Raw genomic sequence first — 18,257 nt, forward strand, 5'->3', positions numbered from 1 at the left:
CCTGAAGAGAAACGAAAGATGGTTAATGGTATCGAGAGTTGTTTATACCGAGATTTATAATAATGTATAGTATAGAATGAAAACAATCAGTTTTTTTAAAAAAAATCGAAAAAAGTGTAAACATTTAAGTGAATATTACTCTTCAAGTTTTTTTTATTATTTTTTAAAAAAAGTCCCTTGTTATAAAAATTTGAAAGCATTGTTACTAAAATGTCCTGATTGACGTTAAATGTTAGCGCTATCTCAAGCTTCACCGAACGTCATCATCGGGCTAGACAAATTATGGGATTGATTGATGAGCCATAATTAGAGCAAGTCATACATTTTGATAACGTCTCCAGTTGTCTTGAGGTCCTTTAAAATCTCTCATCTCAAATTCGTTCATCCAATCTATTTTGTTAGGTTTTATTACGCCGCAAATCGAAATGTTGAAGAAATCTGCCGTATTTTGCAATAAACTATTGCTAAATTAAAATAAAAAAATTTAAATAGTATAAAAAGTAAAGAAAAAAAGTTAACCGAAAATGTATAACATCAAAATCAGTTTTTGGAGAATTTTCTCTGGGAAACTCATTGTTTTATCTGGTCCTTGATATCAACTAATTAAACGACTGTTTTCTATCTTGAAATTTTTTGATAACAAATAAAATAAAAAATCCGAAGTATGAAATTTACGTTAGATCAAAAGTAACTTCTTTATCAAATGGTCGTACTCTTAGTTTATTAGCGATAACTTTCATTATATAAGTTAATGTTAAACATCGTCATAATTAGTAACTTAGTTTGTTAAACTTATCTTACATCAGTATGTCTGGATATTATCTCACATCAGTATGTGTGAATATTATTATCTTACATCAGTATGTCTGGATATTATCTCACATCAGTATGTGTGAATATTATCTTACATCAGTATGTGTGAATATTATTATCTTACATCAGTATGTGTGGATATTATCTCCCATCAGTATGCGTGAATATTATTTCTAACTGATGTTAAAAAAAGCTCTCACAAACACAAAGAATACCTAAAAGGAGTAGCATAAGATCCAGTCTTTTGATCATGAAAGTGTTTATATCTCGATGCATTCATACGCTCATTGGTGGTCATGCCTAACCATAACACCTAAAGTAGCAACACACCATGAACATAAACAAAAATAAGCTCTACTGCAAAAATTATGCCCACAAGTTTCAATAATAGACTGAATTAAAAATACAAACTCCAATTCACTTGATAAACATTGCATGATAATAAAGACAACACCCAAAAGCTATGCATTACAGCCATTACAAAGCCCCAAGTTACCCATGGAGCACATGTTGCAGCTCTTAATGAATTTATCACAATACCTTCTCCAAAGTTTCCACAATAGTTATTATAATCTAAATTAAATAAGGTTTCACACTTTGGATTTATAAAATTTGCATTTAGAATAAAAGTAAATTTTAAATAACACATCATTTCAAACAAAAGAAAAAGCTTACATTTTATTGTTGCCCAGATATACCAAATATTCATGAAAAATAGAAAGAATAGAAATCCTACAAAATATGCATGGTTGTTTGCTCCTAAATATAAATATTGTATTAAGTAAACTACAAACTAGAGGTAATTTTAAAAGTGATTTTGAAGTTGAAAATTATTTAAAAAAACAAAACAAAAAAAGAAATATAAACGTACCAACACAGTTATTGATCCATGGACAATGGTGATCCATGCGCGCTACACACCGATCGCACAAAGGACAATGTTTTGATCTGATTGGGCGGCGAACCTAGTGAAAGAGGCAAGTAAACATAACTTATTTCATAACCAGTTAAACTGATATAAAGCTTTTTTTGATATTTTTGAGATATCACTAATGAGTGATCGAAAAAAGCTGAAAAGACCATTGTTCCTTGATGATGATGATGATGATGATGATGATGATGATGATGATGATGATGATGATGATGATGATGATTATATGATGATGATGATGATGATGATGATGATGATGATGATGATGATGATGATGATGATGATGATGATGATGATGATGATGATGATGATGACGACGACGACATTTGTCAAATATATTATTGTCTAGCAGTTCTGCTAAGCTTGATAAGAAATGTAAAAGAATGTTTCTATTTTGCAACAAACTTCACTTACAAGACAAGTAGTGCAAAACTTAGAGAAATCATTCAACATCTTTGACTCAGCAAGTTCAATAATCTCCTAAAAAATATTTTAAAAAAAGTTCATTTTGCTACAAACATTTTAATAAATGAAGACATTTTATTCAAAATCCAATTGTTGTCTTAAAAAATAATTAAAATTATTTGCTTCAAATTAAATTTAATGTAAACCTCTTTTTGGCGTGATGGTGACGTCTTAATATAACCTGGATCAAATAACCAGCACTTATAAAAACAATATGTTAATCCAAATGAATTCAACCAAAATGCTACATGTATATAAAAGTAATTGACCACTGAATGTAGAATTAAGGAAAAACAAAAAAAAAAACCTTATCTTATCATTAAACTTTGCATTTTTTAATTTAAGAAAAAAAGGTTTTAAGAATCTTCAACAAATTTGCAGTTTTACTTCATCAATTTATAAAAAATATTTCCAGTAATATTCATAACTTTTTTTTTACATTTTATTTATATTTATAAATGACTTTATTTATAAATTTTTTTTTTAAAAAGTACTTTAAATTTAATCTTGCTTTTAATAATAAAAATTAACTAAAAAAGTAAAAATAATAAATACAAATATTTAAAAAGATACATGGCCAGAAAAATACAAATAGAGTGGTGAACATGTATACTTTAGTTCCAAAATATAAACCCACTGCTAAAGGGTTTTTCTTATGATCATGGAGCACTCTAAAAGTTTATAAATACATGTCTATTAATTTGTTTATTATTTTCTAATTTTAAATTCAACAGTATTAGCATCACTATAAACAAAAAAAGGTACCTTAAAGCTCCATTCACTAAAGCACTAAGAGCAGTGATCATTAATATTGTGTACACCCATAGGGGAGAATATTCAAGAATTAGACCAATAATAAACAACGGACAAGAAGACAAAAGAAATATAGCTTTGTGTTTAGTATCCTATCAAAACAATATTTTAAATTAAAAAAAAATTCTTTAGTTTATAATGTGTATTGGTGCAAACTCTATTACTATTCAGTGGGATTATTAGTTTCACCACTTCACTAAAAACTAAAAAAAAAAGTTTGCAATTTACAATGGTTAATTATTGTAACAGGTTCCTTACTTACCGGATTGGTTATAATGTTTCTAACAAATCCTGATTTGCCAACGCCACGGTGATGTTGTTCATCTTTTAACTTGTTACATATCCAATTATTACCACGCTCTTTTGCTAATTCTAAAGGCGTTTTACCAGAAGAATTTATGCAGTCTAGACTTGCACCAGCTTGAAGCAAAGGAACAATAACATTTGTATTACTGGATAAAATTGCCCAATGAAGAGCTAAAATAAGCAAAATAACTTTCATTTAAAATTTATTTACAAAAAATTAATGTTAGAATATACTAATTTATATATATATATATATATATATATATATATATATATATATATATATATATATATATATATATATATATATATATATATATATATATATATATATATTTATATATATATAGGGGAGAGGGGGGCATTTAAAGCTTAAATAGTTTATATAACTTTTGTTAGACTAACTCTTTAGAGTGATTATAAGATTAGATAATTTAGAAAAGATAACTGATTTTTACTATTCAAAACTTAAACTTGATGAAATTTAAAAATAAATCAATGCTTTTTTTTAAAAAAAAAAAAAATTAATCACTAGTTATTTCCATTTGCCAGAGATAATTCAAAGCTGCCCCAGGTGTGTTCAAAGCTGCCTCAGGTTGGGGCAGTTTTGAACATTTTCACACATGTTAAAGAAATAAGGATTCTGACTTATTTTTTAGCTCAAAATTTGTTAAAACACTGCAGTTTTATTCCTTAATCATTGTTTTGACTGTTCAGAAGAAAAAAAGTGGTTTGACTAATTAAAATATTGATTTATAAAAAAAAGTTTAAAAAGTGTTCAAAGCTGCCCCCCCCTTTCCCCTATATATATATATATATATATATATATATATATATATATATATATATATATATATATATATATATATATATATATATATATATATATATATATATATATATATATATATATATATATACATATACATTTCATTACCTTCACAGTTAAAATGCTAACAGCTAAAAAGAAAAAATCTTAAACATTCCCAAAAATGGAAAGCAAACAACATTCAGATAACATTCAACATCACTACACTCATGAACATTTTTACTCGTTAATACATTTAACAATTTTAAATTCTAAAATTATTATATTATAATAATTGATAAAAGTTACCCATTAGAAATTAAAAAGTAATTATAAAGTTGAACTTTCTCAACCTTCATTTACCTGTGTTTTTATTTTTAGGATCAGCAAAGTTAACAGAAGCGCCAAAATTTAATATCAGCCGTGTTGGATCTACACTATAAAATTAAATTATTTTACTGATTTAAAATTATCAGACTAATAAAAAAAAACATTTATTAGAAGAAATTTTCTGGATTGAATATGGTTAAAAACCTCATATCAAATACCCCATAATACATTGAATGTTTATGCATTTATAAATCTACAAGAGATCTAATCAAATATAAAACATGCAGTAGAAAATTTTTTCAACCTAAAGCTTCGATATGAAGACCACATAAGTGGAGTCATACCATTTCTGTCAAGCAAGTCACTATCCTGAAATTAATTTAAATAAGATAATTCAAATAGGATAATTTAAACCTTGTTAAAAATATCACATAGCAAATTATAACAACAAATTCAAGCATTAGACTCATTTACAACTTTGCAACTATTATTAATTTTGATTCAGTATATTCCATTAAATTGAATATTGCGATGATTTCTTGTGTGTTAAAAAAAAAACATATTTATACAGTGTAAATTCAGTTTAATACTATTGGAAAATACATTTACTCACAACACCCTTTGCAATAAGATATGCTGTAATAGAAGAATGCCCAAGTTGAGCAGCCACATGTAAACAACTACAACCTAAAGGAAATATAAACATCTATAGGGTAAAGCACCCTTATTTGAGCAGTTGCTTAATATGGAAACCCCTTAGAGTTTTTTGAAACCTTGGATATATAAGTGGGATACTTTTTTTGTGTCATACTCCCATAAAAGATTGTGACACTGAATAATTGCTTTAAGATTTAATATATTTACGCATTTTTCTAAAAAGTGCATGATTATGCTAAATTTTTTGTAGTAAAGTTAAAAAGTTAACAAAAATTCATAATATTTTATATATTAGGTTAATTTGTTTTTAATGCTTTACTTAGGCACAGTCTCTGGTGCCTTATTATGGGATTATTACAATTTTTATAATTAAGCTACTATTGCAGTTCTTATTGTTTCCTAATTTGATTTTATTGATAATAAATACTGCATTTTTTCCTTCTGCCAAGTAACGCACTTGGGACATGTCTTCCCTAACTGCTAGAAGAGCAGAAACAATGTGAGGAATATTAAAACAAAAAACAAACAAAAAACACTATTGAAATATTATACATTTTTTGGGCAACATTACAGCATACCTTGAAAAAGTATGTAGCTTAAGAAAAAGGATGCTTAAAGTTTTTTATAAAATCCACTGTTTTAACTTTTAACTAGAGCAAGTTGATCACATTTTAAACCCTACAATCTGAAAGTTTGAGTCTTGCAAATGTAAGAATTTTGAATATTTTTGAAAATTGTTTTTGAATTTTTGTAGGATCAACAGTTAGGTTTCTAGAAAACAGTACTGGTAGGAAATAAATTTGTTAAAAAAACATCATCCCTTAACAGACACAGAATTCTCTCTACAAAAAGCCTGAATGTGTGTTCATTTAGCAGGCTCTAGGACTCATCAAGCCAAAGTGGATAAACATTTTTAAAAAATAAGCAAAACCTTTTTTGCTGGTGATGAACATTCATTCATACAGTTTTTCATTTAAATATACATACTCATTGTCTCAATTTCTCATTCCACAGGAAAATAAATTTAGATAAACAACTCTACTTAACTATTGGTTAAAAACCACATAAAATAATTGCCAAGAATGATTAAAAAACAGTTTAGCATTTACTAGTGCTGAGAAAAATAATACCGCAGGCTGCTACATTAAAAAATATGTTATTTCTTCAACTACAAATATTTTTGTTGCTATTAAGATTACACCATAGTTATAATAAGTGAAAGGTCTAAACCGCTTTTTTCTGCATTTTTCTAGTTTATTAACATTATGGGAAAATAAAGTATTTATTTGCTGTTATGGCTTTTTAGGTAAAATTATAAATTATAGGCAAACTTCTCCTCTTGTAGCTATGTATAAATTATTCTTCATATACTTTTATGTATAACTTATTTTTCATATATTTCTTCGCTTTTTTAAATTGGTGTATTTTTTTGCTGTAAACAGGTTTTTCTGATTATTTTCAGGTTAAAAACAAATAGTTTTATATCTTTAACTAGAAATTTAATTACACATTGGAAACAGCTGCATACAATTAATTTCAAGATATGCCTGAGTGTTAAGTATTAACAAAGTACTAACCTTCAGAATCTTCTATCAGAGGGTCAGCTCCATTTTTCATCAGTAATATTGTCATATCAAGTAATCCTTGCCTTAAAATAAAATAAGTTATTAAATACATATTTACAGCATGATATTTTCCAATAAAAACTATAAATTAAAATATTAGGAACACAGGATTCTTTGAAAATAACTGAAGAAACCTTTAAACAAGCAAATTTTAAATTTAACAGAAAATCTATGTATTATGTCTTCATAAAGGTTAACTAAAAAAATAAAAAAAGAAAAGGTAAGAAAAGTAGCTTCATGTCTCCAAAAAAAAATCTCCAATAAGAACTTTTCAACTTAAACTGGGCTTTATTTTGTAAATTTTAATAAATTTCATTCATTAACAACAAGCACGGTTATGCAAAATGTTTAAAAAGTAAAATATACCGGATTGCCCAGTGAAGTGCAGTTGCATTTAGGTTGCCCCCTAGCTTATCAATTTGGGCTCCTTTAGATAAGTAATATCTAAAAATTATGAATACAAGATTTAAAAAAAAAATTACATAAAAATAAAATGAAGTTACTATTTGAATATTTTTCATCTTTTTCATGAATAATGAGTTAGAGAGAAGAAAAGGATTCAGAAAAACAACTAATTAAGACAAGAAAACAAAAAAATTTTATTTTAGATCAGCATACTGAACAATATCGAATCTGTTATTAATTGCAGCCCAATGAAGCATATAAACATTTTCTGAATCTGGCTTTTGTATATCTACTCCTTCTACTTCAACTAACTCCTTTACACGACTAAAGTGACCATATTGAGAGGCCTAAACAAACAAAAACTTAAACAACTTGTTATCAAATCAAAAGTACATGATTTAGAAAAAAGTCAATCAACCTTTTTGATATCATATTTTTCATAATCTGGAGCTTGATACAAAGATGCTGCAGTATAACCTCCATGAGAATGTGGAACAAATGTATTTGTTGGGTACAACTTATGTTCTTTATTTAGGTTTTGGATGTTTATATAGGTTTCTTCATCTCCTTTGGTCTGACTGTGGTTATTCTAGGGAGAAATAAAACATATACGCTTATAAAATAATATAAATAAATATATAAATAATATAAATAAATACGCTTTAAACATATATGCTGATAAACAATTATTTATTTTTATTACTACTAGCATATAAGTTAGATTATCAATAATAAACAGGGATCAAAATAAACCTTAAATTAGTTTTATATCCAACATAGCAACTGCTCAGTTTTCAGAAAAGACATAAGAATTTATTAACTAAAGTTTGAAAAGCAATTCATATCATTAACAATTAAAAGAAACAAAGACTGATATTTACAGTGACTAATATTTATTCCTAACTATTGTTATATGTAACAATACTGAGTTGTAACAATAAACTGTAACAGGATGTAAAGAAATATTTCTGCAATATTGGATTTTGGAAAAACCTTTTTTTGTGATAATAAACAAAAATTACATTATGTTATAATATACAACTGCTAATGTAGAGAACAGTAAAAAATACAAGCAGCTTATATATATTAAAGTAATTATTTATGCAATCTCGATAGAATAATAAAAACTTCAAAATACTCTTTAACAAGCAAATCTCAAAGGCAAATAATGAACAGCGAGAAAGTAACAACCCAGACAACATTCAATAATTCACCACCCATATCAATATATTTAGCTATTGTGACAGAACTAAACCCTTGTGCACCTTTAAAAAGAGAAGTTTTTTTTTAAATCACCTGATTGCAGTGCTTTTGTTGACATCCATTCTGACTAGAGTGTAATGGATCTGTTCTGAACTCGTCAGACATCTTTTTTTTTGCAAGCTTGTTTCACCTCAGATTTGTTTACTGTTGTATATTGATACTACGTCATTCAAGACTGCGTGTTTATCTCGAAAGTGATTTGTAAGAATTAGGGTTGTAAGATTTCAGCATTCAGTTCGTTTACTACTGAAAAATAGCTACACCGAGGCAGTGATTAGTGCAAAGAGACTAAGGAAGTTTAAGTAGTATTTAAAAAACTACTGACTACTTACTATTTACTACAGGAAGGGGGAGGGAGAACGGGGATGGGGTGTAAAATTGAAAAAAACAAAACGCACAGAAACTCATCAACTTTGACAATATCGCAAAGTATTTATTTTTTTATTCTCCCAAACGTTTATTAACAAGAAATTTACAAGAAAATATACTTTTCTCGAATTTTAAAAAATGTTGCGGAACTTGAGCTTTTTTTTGTTCAGAGAGGCGCAAATTAAACAACAACACAAATGCGAATTAATTCAGATTAAGACAAAAATACAAGTAAATTTTCTTTTTAGATGAAATAAATAAAATAATCTCCTATAAAAGAAATTACTAAAAAGGTTATTTTAATTGAGGCAGTTAAACTCTTGTATTTATATATATATTCTTTGAATGGTGGTATTACTGGAAGATTTCAAACAAAGTTACGTGTTTATTAACCTCCGCCGACACAAATACGTGTCGGCAGTGAAAGGTTCTTTTGCAAGCTCACCAGCTAAAAAAAAACACACAATTTTATTTTAAAATTTAAAATTTTTAAACTTTTTCATAGTTGTTTTCAAGTATTTTTGTATGTATAAACTATTCAATGATGGAGGTTCTAATAGATTTTTGTATGTAGTATGTGAGGGTCATCATTGAGTCATTACAATGTTTACAAAAATATCATTAAAAAAACTGTTTGTAAAAATATCATATGTAAAAAATATCTTATATGTAAAATTTCATGACAATTAAAATCATTAAAATACATGACATTTTATCAATAAAAAGATCTCTTAAAAAAGGAAAATAAAAAAACACGAGCAAAAAAATAAGTAACAATTAAGTAATAACTATTTTTCTTAATTAAGTTAATTGAAGAGTATAAATCTAATCAAAAAGTTTGAATAAAGTATGGAATATTAAGATAATGATGCTTCGATGATGTATTTTATGGTAAAGATAAGTTCCTGGCAATTTTTAACATTGAAACCTATTTCCAGAGTTTTATACAACTGGCATATGAGAGCTCATTTGATGGACTTGGAAGTGATACATGGGAAGCAAATTTTCTATTTCTAGAGACGGCTCTCATTAGTAATACAGGAAAGACCGTGAAAGTGTTGACTGATAGTTTGAATTTTCGACAAATATTTGAATACATTGAGCTTAAAACAGCAAGGAAGTCCAAGGCAGCTATTGATTTTAATGGAAAATTGGAGGTCTTCCGAGATAAGTTGCAAATATATTCGTTTTCTTGACATGAAGGATTATTTATTGCTCAACTATAACCAATAGGATGGTAGATTGTTAAGCTTCCTATTAGTTTCGAAATTCTAAAAAGCGTAACATCATTTTTTCAAAATGATTTTGCTGTATGTAAAATTTTGATCAGAAAAAAATTTTAAAAAAGAGTTTTTAAATCCTACCTTAAATCCTTTGCATGTTTGGTAAAATTAATATATTCGGTTAAATTAACATTGCAAATCAAATTTTTCACACATGAATGTCATATAGAGAGACTCTCGGAGCCAATTGACCAATTATCCAGGATTGCCTGAGAATGACTCTGAATTCATCTCAAATGTTTTTTTCTTTTAAGAACTCGATTCAGCAATCTTATTCTTTTATTTTGTACATAAAAGAATCACCATCAGTTTAGTAGCTTTTACCAATCTTTCTTCAGAAAGACTGTTAATACATTTCATGAGTTCATGAGCTCATCTGAGCTTTCACAGCTCGAACCTCCAGTCCTTAAACTAACCTCATTTTTTATGTTTTGTTCCATAAGTAAAGATATTGAAGGATATTGAAAAATATTAAAAAAAGTTATTAGGCGAAAATATTGGCGCTGTGGCTTAGCGGTTAAAGCGCCTGTCTAGTAAACAGGAGATCCCCGGTTCAAATCCGGGCAGTGCCTTTTTGTTTGTAAGGAAACTTTGCCCAAATTTAAAAGAATGAAATTTTAAAACAGTATTTGGAGTAAACAAGTTTTGAGAGATAAACAAAAGATGACGTAACTAGCTAGTCCACCGTACCATTTTGTAACTACATTCATGCTGAGGCGTCATCATTTTTCGCTAAAAATCAGTATGTGTGTGTGATGTCACACGTGTTAACAATACCTTTTTTTGTGCTCTAACAATAGCAGCTACTTTTTTGTTTTAATTCAAAAAATTGCAGCTGATGGACATCGATTGCAGAATGAAGCATATTCCATCGATAAAAAAAAGTGTGAGCATTGGTTATAACATTTTAAAAGGTTTTGACACAGTCAAAGAACACGAAGGGAGGCAGTTCAAGTTTGAAGACACTTAGTTTAAGTCGTTGATGGACTAAAATTTATCCTAAGAGGTGCTGGCTAAAACCTTGGGAATGACTTAACAAGTAATTTCAGTTCCGTCTTAAGTTTCGATTTCAAAAGACCATGGGTATGGAGCAAAAACAAGGAAATTAGGTTTCGATTTTACTTAAATCATGAAACATCAAACACCGTTTTTTACGTGCGAACAACTGCTACAACGGCAAATTGGAATCAACTCAGAGTAATCTACTATGAGATACTTCTTCCAAACGAGACTACTAATGGAAAACGTTACCAAAAAGAATTGTTGAAACTGAGCCGAGCATTGAAGCTCAAACGCCCCAACTGTGACAAACCCCCCAATTGTGACAAACGCTCCAATTGTGCCAACAACGCTCGACCACGTGTCACAAAAATTGTCAAGGACACTTTAGAGGCGCGTAAATGGGATGCCCTACCACACGCCGTGTTCACCAGACATTGATTTTTATGTACATGAAATAATTTCGGTCATTAATATATTACTTTAACAAATTCGTTAATTTGTATATGCAATAAAAATGGCCTCAAATGATATTTTTGTATATAAAATTATCTATTATGTCATGTCAAGTGAATGTGTTACTTAAAGGGCGAGTTCTTCAGTTCCACTAATTTAATTAAAAAGCACATTTTATGACAACATAACTCTACTATAAACGTAAACAAATTTTAAGAATTAACAAGACGTTTATAAATCATTTGCCCTCAATTTGCACATTTACCTAAGACATGTACCAGAAAATATCTGCGCGGAAATTATAAAGGATATTTATTTAACAATTGTATTTCGATATTGAATGTTATATATATTTTGAAAGTACATATACTAATATTATCAAATTTCACTTAAGAAAATTTGTGAAGTTAGTGGAAGTACTAGTCTTAAATTTATTCGCTAAAGTTCGAACAGAAATCTCCGGTTTTCTGTCAAAGGCATCTTTCACTTTTTTTACCATTTAAAATATTTTTTTCTTTCTGTTCCTGATTTTCATTTTGATTGTACCAGTGTCCTTAAATCGTTTCACAAAAATCTACACTGTTCTCAAAGCAATCTGCAGCTCTTTAGAAAATGTTTTGATGGATTTTCAACGAGAAAATGCAAATTTTTTCTCGCTTCTTATCATGATTTGATGACATTTCAATTAAAACTAGTTGTTTCAATAACAGAGTTGTTTAAATTTTGAATAACATTAATACAATGACATTTTAAAACAATTCGCTATTTAAAATGATGCGCGGTTTCCGTAAACACAACATCAGAACACGCGCAGATTTTTTCTGGTACATGTCTTACTCCAAAATATTTTTCACATACCAATTGATTGCAACTCAAGCATTGAAACCATTCTTCATTTGCTTCATTACAAATAGCTGCGCAAATACAGTATAACCCTTCATCTCTATTATTTTTCTGTTAGAAACCAGATGTATTCAGCTGATTTGGATCAGTGGAAAAAAAGGACTTATTTATTTATTATTTTATTGTTTGTTTTTTTCTTTCTTACCTTTTTGCCCTTTTAAATTGACTTTTGCCTTACCAGTTTTTTGTACGTGAAGCCTTTCAAGCAAGTGATTCGTTGATGAAATTAATATTTTCTGGTGACGTGATGATTGCAATATGCCGTTTTGCATAAGTAGGATTTAAAATCTTTTTTGGAAAAGTTACTATAGTTTTGAAAGTAGAAAAAAAATGTTTTTCATTACTTTTTCCTTACTGAAATATGTTTTATTGAACATTTCTGGCTTTTTGTATTCAAAATCTTTCAAAGGATTTCCTAGAGGATACAAACCACAATGAGAAAAGGTATCTAGAACTAATTCTCTTTTTTTGATTATTTCAGGCCATGTTCTATTAAAGACGATGTGAAAGTTGTAAAAAAACATCATCGGAATTAGTCAAGTACTTGGACACAACTGCTTTACTGTGTCAAGTGGTTGTAAGTGTACTATGAGACGAAATGCATACTACTTCAATGTCCGTTTGTATCCTTAGTTCAATTGTAAATGGTCACATTAATTTTTTCCTAGCCACTTGGGTATGAAACTCGTTAAAATGATGCAAAAGCTCAATAAAAACCTCTTGATCAATAAACCTCTTTTACTGAAATGTACTTAAGTATCTAAAGAAAAATATGAAACATCTGGAACCTTCGTTCCTTTGAATATGAAAAAAGGTAGTAAATTGTCTCCTACTGTATTGATAGTTTCCGTTTTTTAATGATGTAAAGCCATTTTATAATCAGCTAGACATCAACAATTTTCTAAATTGAGGAAATTGTTGATGTCTAGCTGATTATAAAATGGCTTTATATCATTAAAAAATGTCTGATTGCAATTGTCATTAAATTTTTTTGCTCTTGTTCTAAAAAACATTTCAGGAACTCACAGTGTTAAAGCATAAAAGTATCAACTATTTGAAATAGAATTCTCTAACAAATGGCGTCGATTTAAATTTTTAGCATAGAATTAGGCGATCGACGCCACATTATTGTTTAAGGAAACCCTTTATCGCCCATATAAAGAAATTGAAGTAGTGTTGGTGTGCGTTTTTGGTAAAAATATTTTTTTTTAAATGGTGCACCATGTTTTATAATTAGGCTCAAAGATTTGAATTTTTTTCTCGATGTCACATCTCAAACGATTGAGTTGCCCCTAGTTTGAGTTGTCTATCATTACGTGATGATTCAAATAAAAGTTTTAGATCAAAGTAAACCATTACCATAGACCTATAAGAGATGGATGTGCACTCTTTTGTTTTACATCAAAGAGGCCGCAGAAATCAGCGAGCCATGCGAGTTTCCGACAAACTCTAAATTTTCACCCGGCAACAAAAAAATCTATTAAAATGGCTGCCCACAGATTTAAAACAGAATCTCTGATCACGTGGTATTAGTTTAAACTTTTATCGCATTTGTTTAATAAGACTGTTCAGGATAAAGTAACTACTTCACGCGTTGACAAATTATTAAACAAATTACACCAAGGTAAAGGAAATTAGTTGTCGACACGAACAGACTTTCATCATTATTTCAAGATGAGCATTTGTAAATTTGGGAACTTTTTTCATGTAAACAAAATTCTGTCAATGATGAAATAGACCTGTAAGGATAGTTTTAAAATGACTAAAAAAAGTACAGCGAAATATAAAAAAGCTTAAATGAAATTTTTTTTCAAGGCCTGGTTTCATTCAACTCCTTGGTCCTTCATTCACCAGGCTTAATTTTGTGTATTTTTTTATTATTTTTTTCGATATGTCGCCATTTGTTGCCTCGACTACTCTAAGAGCTCTATAATATATATTCCACTATGCATTATTTTTATTAGGTGTATTTTGTAATAGGATTTTTTATAATTCATTTGATAACGCAAAACCTTTTAAAAAGTTATTCAAATTTATAATTGCAAAATGCGGCCAGATATTTCATGTTTTCGTTTTTCATATTTCATATCTTATCACATTTGTCATAAAAGGCACATAATAACCCATTTGTTTTTGTCAAATAAAATTTAGTTTATATATAGCTGGTAAATCATGTTATTTTAAAATTAAATACTTAGTTATTCTTGCGGTTTGCCATTTGGCTTTGCTAAATTCTTTAAAACTGTGACAAACTATTTTTTTCTTTCTTGTATTTACATTCATTTTTTGTATATTTATCCTTAACTGTATATATTTCTGTTATTAAACATAAAAATAGAAAATTCTATAATATTCATAAACTGGAAGTCTACAGCAATATAGTAGATGAAGTAGTTCCCAGGACATGAAACCAATATGCTCTAGGTAGCTATAAAACTAGTTGATATTTTGGATTTCTAACTATATTTCTAGTTATACACGTATTAAAGTAGTTAAGTAAATGATCTCAATTTCTATATTATCATCAGCGTTATTTCTTAAAATATTAAGAATATCTAGCTATATAAGATTGAGCTTAAAACCTGATTCTATTGCTGTTGGCATTTAGTCAAAAATACTTAATTCAATTTGTTCGATCTTGAATAACTAAAAGGAAGTTGATGTGACTGGTTAGACGAGACCAAATATTTTCGACGAATCCGACAGACTTTAATGTAATTTAATTTGTATTGTTTAAAACAAAAGATTTGTAACAATGCGCAACGAGCATGGTTCGCAAAAAAAAACTGGTTTACGTTTATCTCTTGTAAGTACCTACCACTGATCTCTATAATAACTGGATAGCGCAACTCCGAGCAAAACTTCTTATTTTTTGACGCCAAAATCGCCATATTGGAAAGCCCCAAAAATTTTAATCCCGTAAGCTTTAAGTTCTGTTTTTCGGCTTATCGCTTTATCGCACATATCAGATTTAATTGTTCTGGGGCTTTCCAATATGGCGATTTTGGCGTCAATTTTGATATTAGAGATGCGCTATCCAGTTATTATAGAGATCAGTGGTACCTACATAATACAAAAATAAGTTAACTACATAATAATAAAAATTACATAATAATAAAAAACATAATAAGCTACATAATACAAAAATAAGTTAACGTGGCATTTAGTCAAAAATACTTAATTCAATTTGTTCGATCGACGATTAGTGTTTACTACGTAATGGCAAGGACCTAGGTCCATGCCATTACGTAGTAAACACTAATAAGTAAACACTACGTCACGGGTACCCTGAAGGTGACCTAAGACCTTATAACATATCCCATTAATTTTTTTTTTTGATTTTGAAAGTAGTCTATAAGTACATATCAAAACTATCAACATTTAAATCCTTTTATGGTAGCTTTTCGAGAAAACTTAGTAAGAAGTTTTATAAATAACGATGTTTTAACATTAAAATAATATTTTTCCATCGGCCATTATAGCTGTTTACTTTCTCTAATTGCAACCACGCGATTGGTGATAATAATATTTATTAGTTTCCGATTGGCTTATATTTGTTGTCAACAAAAGACTTAATAATAATGAAGACTTTAGTTATAACAGCGAGTATAATTATAAAATTACTGTGTATTTCAATTTGAATACACAGTAATTATTTTAAAGTAAGTAATTAATTTGAAAATATATAAATTATTTCTCAAGAAAAGAAAAGAAATGCCATACTTTGCTTAAGATCATAACGAGTTTTTAAAATGTTTTTGTATATGCTGTTTGAAAAAAGGCAATGATTTAAGATGCATTCAAACCAAATGCAGTAATTCATGCCCACAAAAAGGAAAAAGTTATGAAAATCCTATCAAGTGATTTTTTTGGGAAAACTTCTCTGTTGAAAACCCTGATCTGCCTAAAATGTTATGTTCAAATTGTAGAAAAAATCTAGTGAGTTTAGAAAAAGCAGATTCAAAAAGCTTTTTATTTACCGCTCGACCTAAGTACGAAGGTATGTTTTTTCTAATAAAAAATAAGTCAATAAAAACTATTTAATTTTTTCATTATTATTATTTTGCTTATAAATAATATTATGTTTTACATTTTAAAAACTAATTTCTTGTTACTTTTAGGTCTTAATACTAGAGTTATTCGAGGTGGGAAATGTGAATGTTTTATTTGTGTTAACAGGCGTACAAATGGTACTAAAATGGCAACTCCTCCACCAATGGTTTCATGTGAAACTAATAAAGATATAGATCACATTCAAAATAATGTGATTTTTTCTTCAACCAATGAATACTTTGTTCTTTTTAGAAGCTGTTTTCAATTTATAGGAAAAGGTGTTAAGCATCCTTGCACAAAGTTAGCTAAGCAAAAGAATTTGGCGCATATTGTACTATCTACCTCACCCGTAACTAAAGGAAAATTTTTATAAACCACAATCAACAATTTAGTAACCAATGACACAGAGATAAAATTGAACACCTTTGGCCCTAAGAGACTTGTTGTTTCTGTTGGAGTAGTTGAACCAAAAACACCTTACTTTTCTCTCTCAAAGCTGAAACAACTACAAAGAAAACTTCATGCAAGATATAAATTGTTTACTACAGAATTCAAAAAATATACATTACTTTAAAAAACGTTCATTTTTTTAAACATTTGTATCCAATTTACTAGTGACTATAAGATGCTAGAGATTGCTCAATTTATAAGAGTGAATGGAGGCAGAAAATCTGTTGAGTCTTGTTTTTCCAAAAAGTTAACAAAAGAAAATAAAAATCTATTGTCTTTGTTTGATGCTGAGCAATAATGCTGATGAGTTTGTTGCAACAGTTTTACAACATAGATCTCTTGAACCAGATAATGTAGATGTTTTAGTTGGGGTAGATGGAGGGCAAGGCTATCTAAAGGTTACCTTATCAATAACATTGAAGCCAGAGCTTGATGCACATTCAAGTGTAAAGAAAAGACTGAAATATTCTGATGAGTATGGATAAAAAGATTTTAAGTTTACTAGTGTTCACAAAACTTTAGATTTGGCTGTATTACCCTCTATTGATGAAAACTAAGCAAACATAAAAATGTTGTTGGATAAATTAAAACTTAACTCTCTGGTTTACTCTATTTCAGAAGATCTAAAGATTCTTCTGCTGATGGTTGGAAAGCAGTCAGCAGCTTCGAAGTATCCTTGTCCATTTTTCGAAACAAAATTACCTAGTATGCTGAGAGCTGAGTCATATTCTCTAACTTCTTTGTGTAAATGGTATAACAAATGGATGGCTACTGGAGGAAACATTGCAAAAGCTAAATATTTTAGTTACGTAGTTAATCCTCCTTTATTGACTGGAAATGTAACAATGAAGATCTTATCATATGCCAATATACCAGGCTTACATATTTTGCTAGGCATAGTAGACAAACTTCTCAAACTAATTAAAAAAAACTTGTTGAGAGCACTAATCAAGGATTTTCATTTTAGTTAAATGTAGTATTTATGCTTTAGTAAATATTTCTTTTTTAGAAAAAAAACTAATTTACTTAGAACTTTTTATCTCAAATTCCAAGATCATTCTATAAAACCACTCTATTCCTGTAAATTTATCTTATCTTCTTCAATAAAAAAAACTAACTTTAAAAACATTATAAATTTGTCTATATTCAAACTAAAAAACCCAAGTTTTTATCAGAAATTATTTCTAAATCCGATCCCAAAGTGTCAATACAATAGCACAAATAACCAAACAAATTTTATATGGCCATTTGATCCACTCTCAGGGGTCTTAGTATGAGTCAGAGGGGTAATAACCTCTAGATTAAACAAGTATTGTAACTAAGTTTTC

The 18,257-nt window shown here is 28.6% G+C and overlaps 2 protein-coding genes and 1 non-coding gene across 3 annotated transcripts; 2 read left to right on the plus strand and 1 right to left on the minus strand.

Annotated features, from left to right (window-relative positions):
- Positions 1-22: 22 nt before the first annotated feature.
- Positions 23-8,847, minus strand: LOC145181081 (palmitoyltransferase ZDHHC17-like). Its single transcript, XM_090071398.1, has 18 exons — positions 8,450-8,847; positions 7,572-7,742; positions 7,367-7,500; positions 7,115-7,192; positions 6,701-6,771; positions 5,080-5,153; positions 4,771-4,835; positions 4,500-4,573; positions 3,285-3,499; positions 2,975-3,114; positions 2,783-2,880; positions 2,356-2,480; positions 2,159-2,224; positions 1,685-1,778; positions 1,489-1,572; positions 1,235-1,386; positions 1,029-1,126; positions 23-464 (listed from the first exon to the last, which is right to left on the minus strand). The coding sequence occupies exons 1-18, from the start codon at positions 8,519-8,521 to the stop codon at positions 317-319; spliced, it is 1,959 nt and encodes a 652-aa protein (XP_089927524.1). The 5' UTR covers positions 8,522-8,847; the 3' UTR covers positions 23-316.
- Positions 8,848-10,567: 1,720 nt separating this feature from the next.
- Trnat-agu (transfer RNA threonine (anticodon AGU)) lies at positions 10,568-10,640 on the plus strand. The gene has a single exon. It is a non-coding gene; the product is annotated as a tRNA-Thr (tRNA).
- A 5,363-nt stretch (positions 10,641-16,003) lies between these two features.
- Positions 16,004-17,954, plus strand: LOC149879075 (uncharacterized). Its single transcript, XM_090072288.1, has 2 exons — positions 16,004-16,426; positions 16,548-17,954. The coding sequence occupies exons 1-2, from the start codon at positions 16,336-16,338 to the stop codon at positions 16,850-16,852; spliced, it is 396 nt and encodes a 131-aa protein (XP_089928414.1). The 5' UTR covers positions 16,004-16,335; the 3' UTR covers positions 16,853-17,954.
- The last annotated feature ends 303 nt before the right edge of the window (positions 17,955-18,257 follow it).

This window comes from Hydra viridissima, unplaced genomic scaffold, assembly GCF_058129835.1.
Source record: "Hydra viridissima isolate aposymbiotic clone 2 unplaced genomic scaffold, HvirCarnegie_v1 scaffold_14, whole genome shotgun sequence".
Taxonomy (NCBI): Eukaryota; Metazoa; Cnidaria; class Hydrozoa; order Anthoathecata; family Hydridae; genus Hydra; species Hydra viridissima.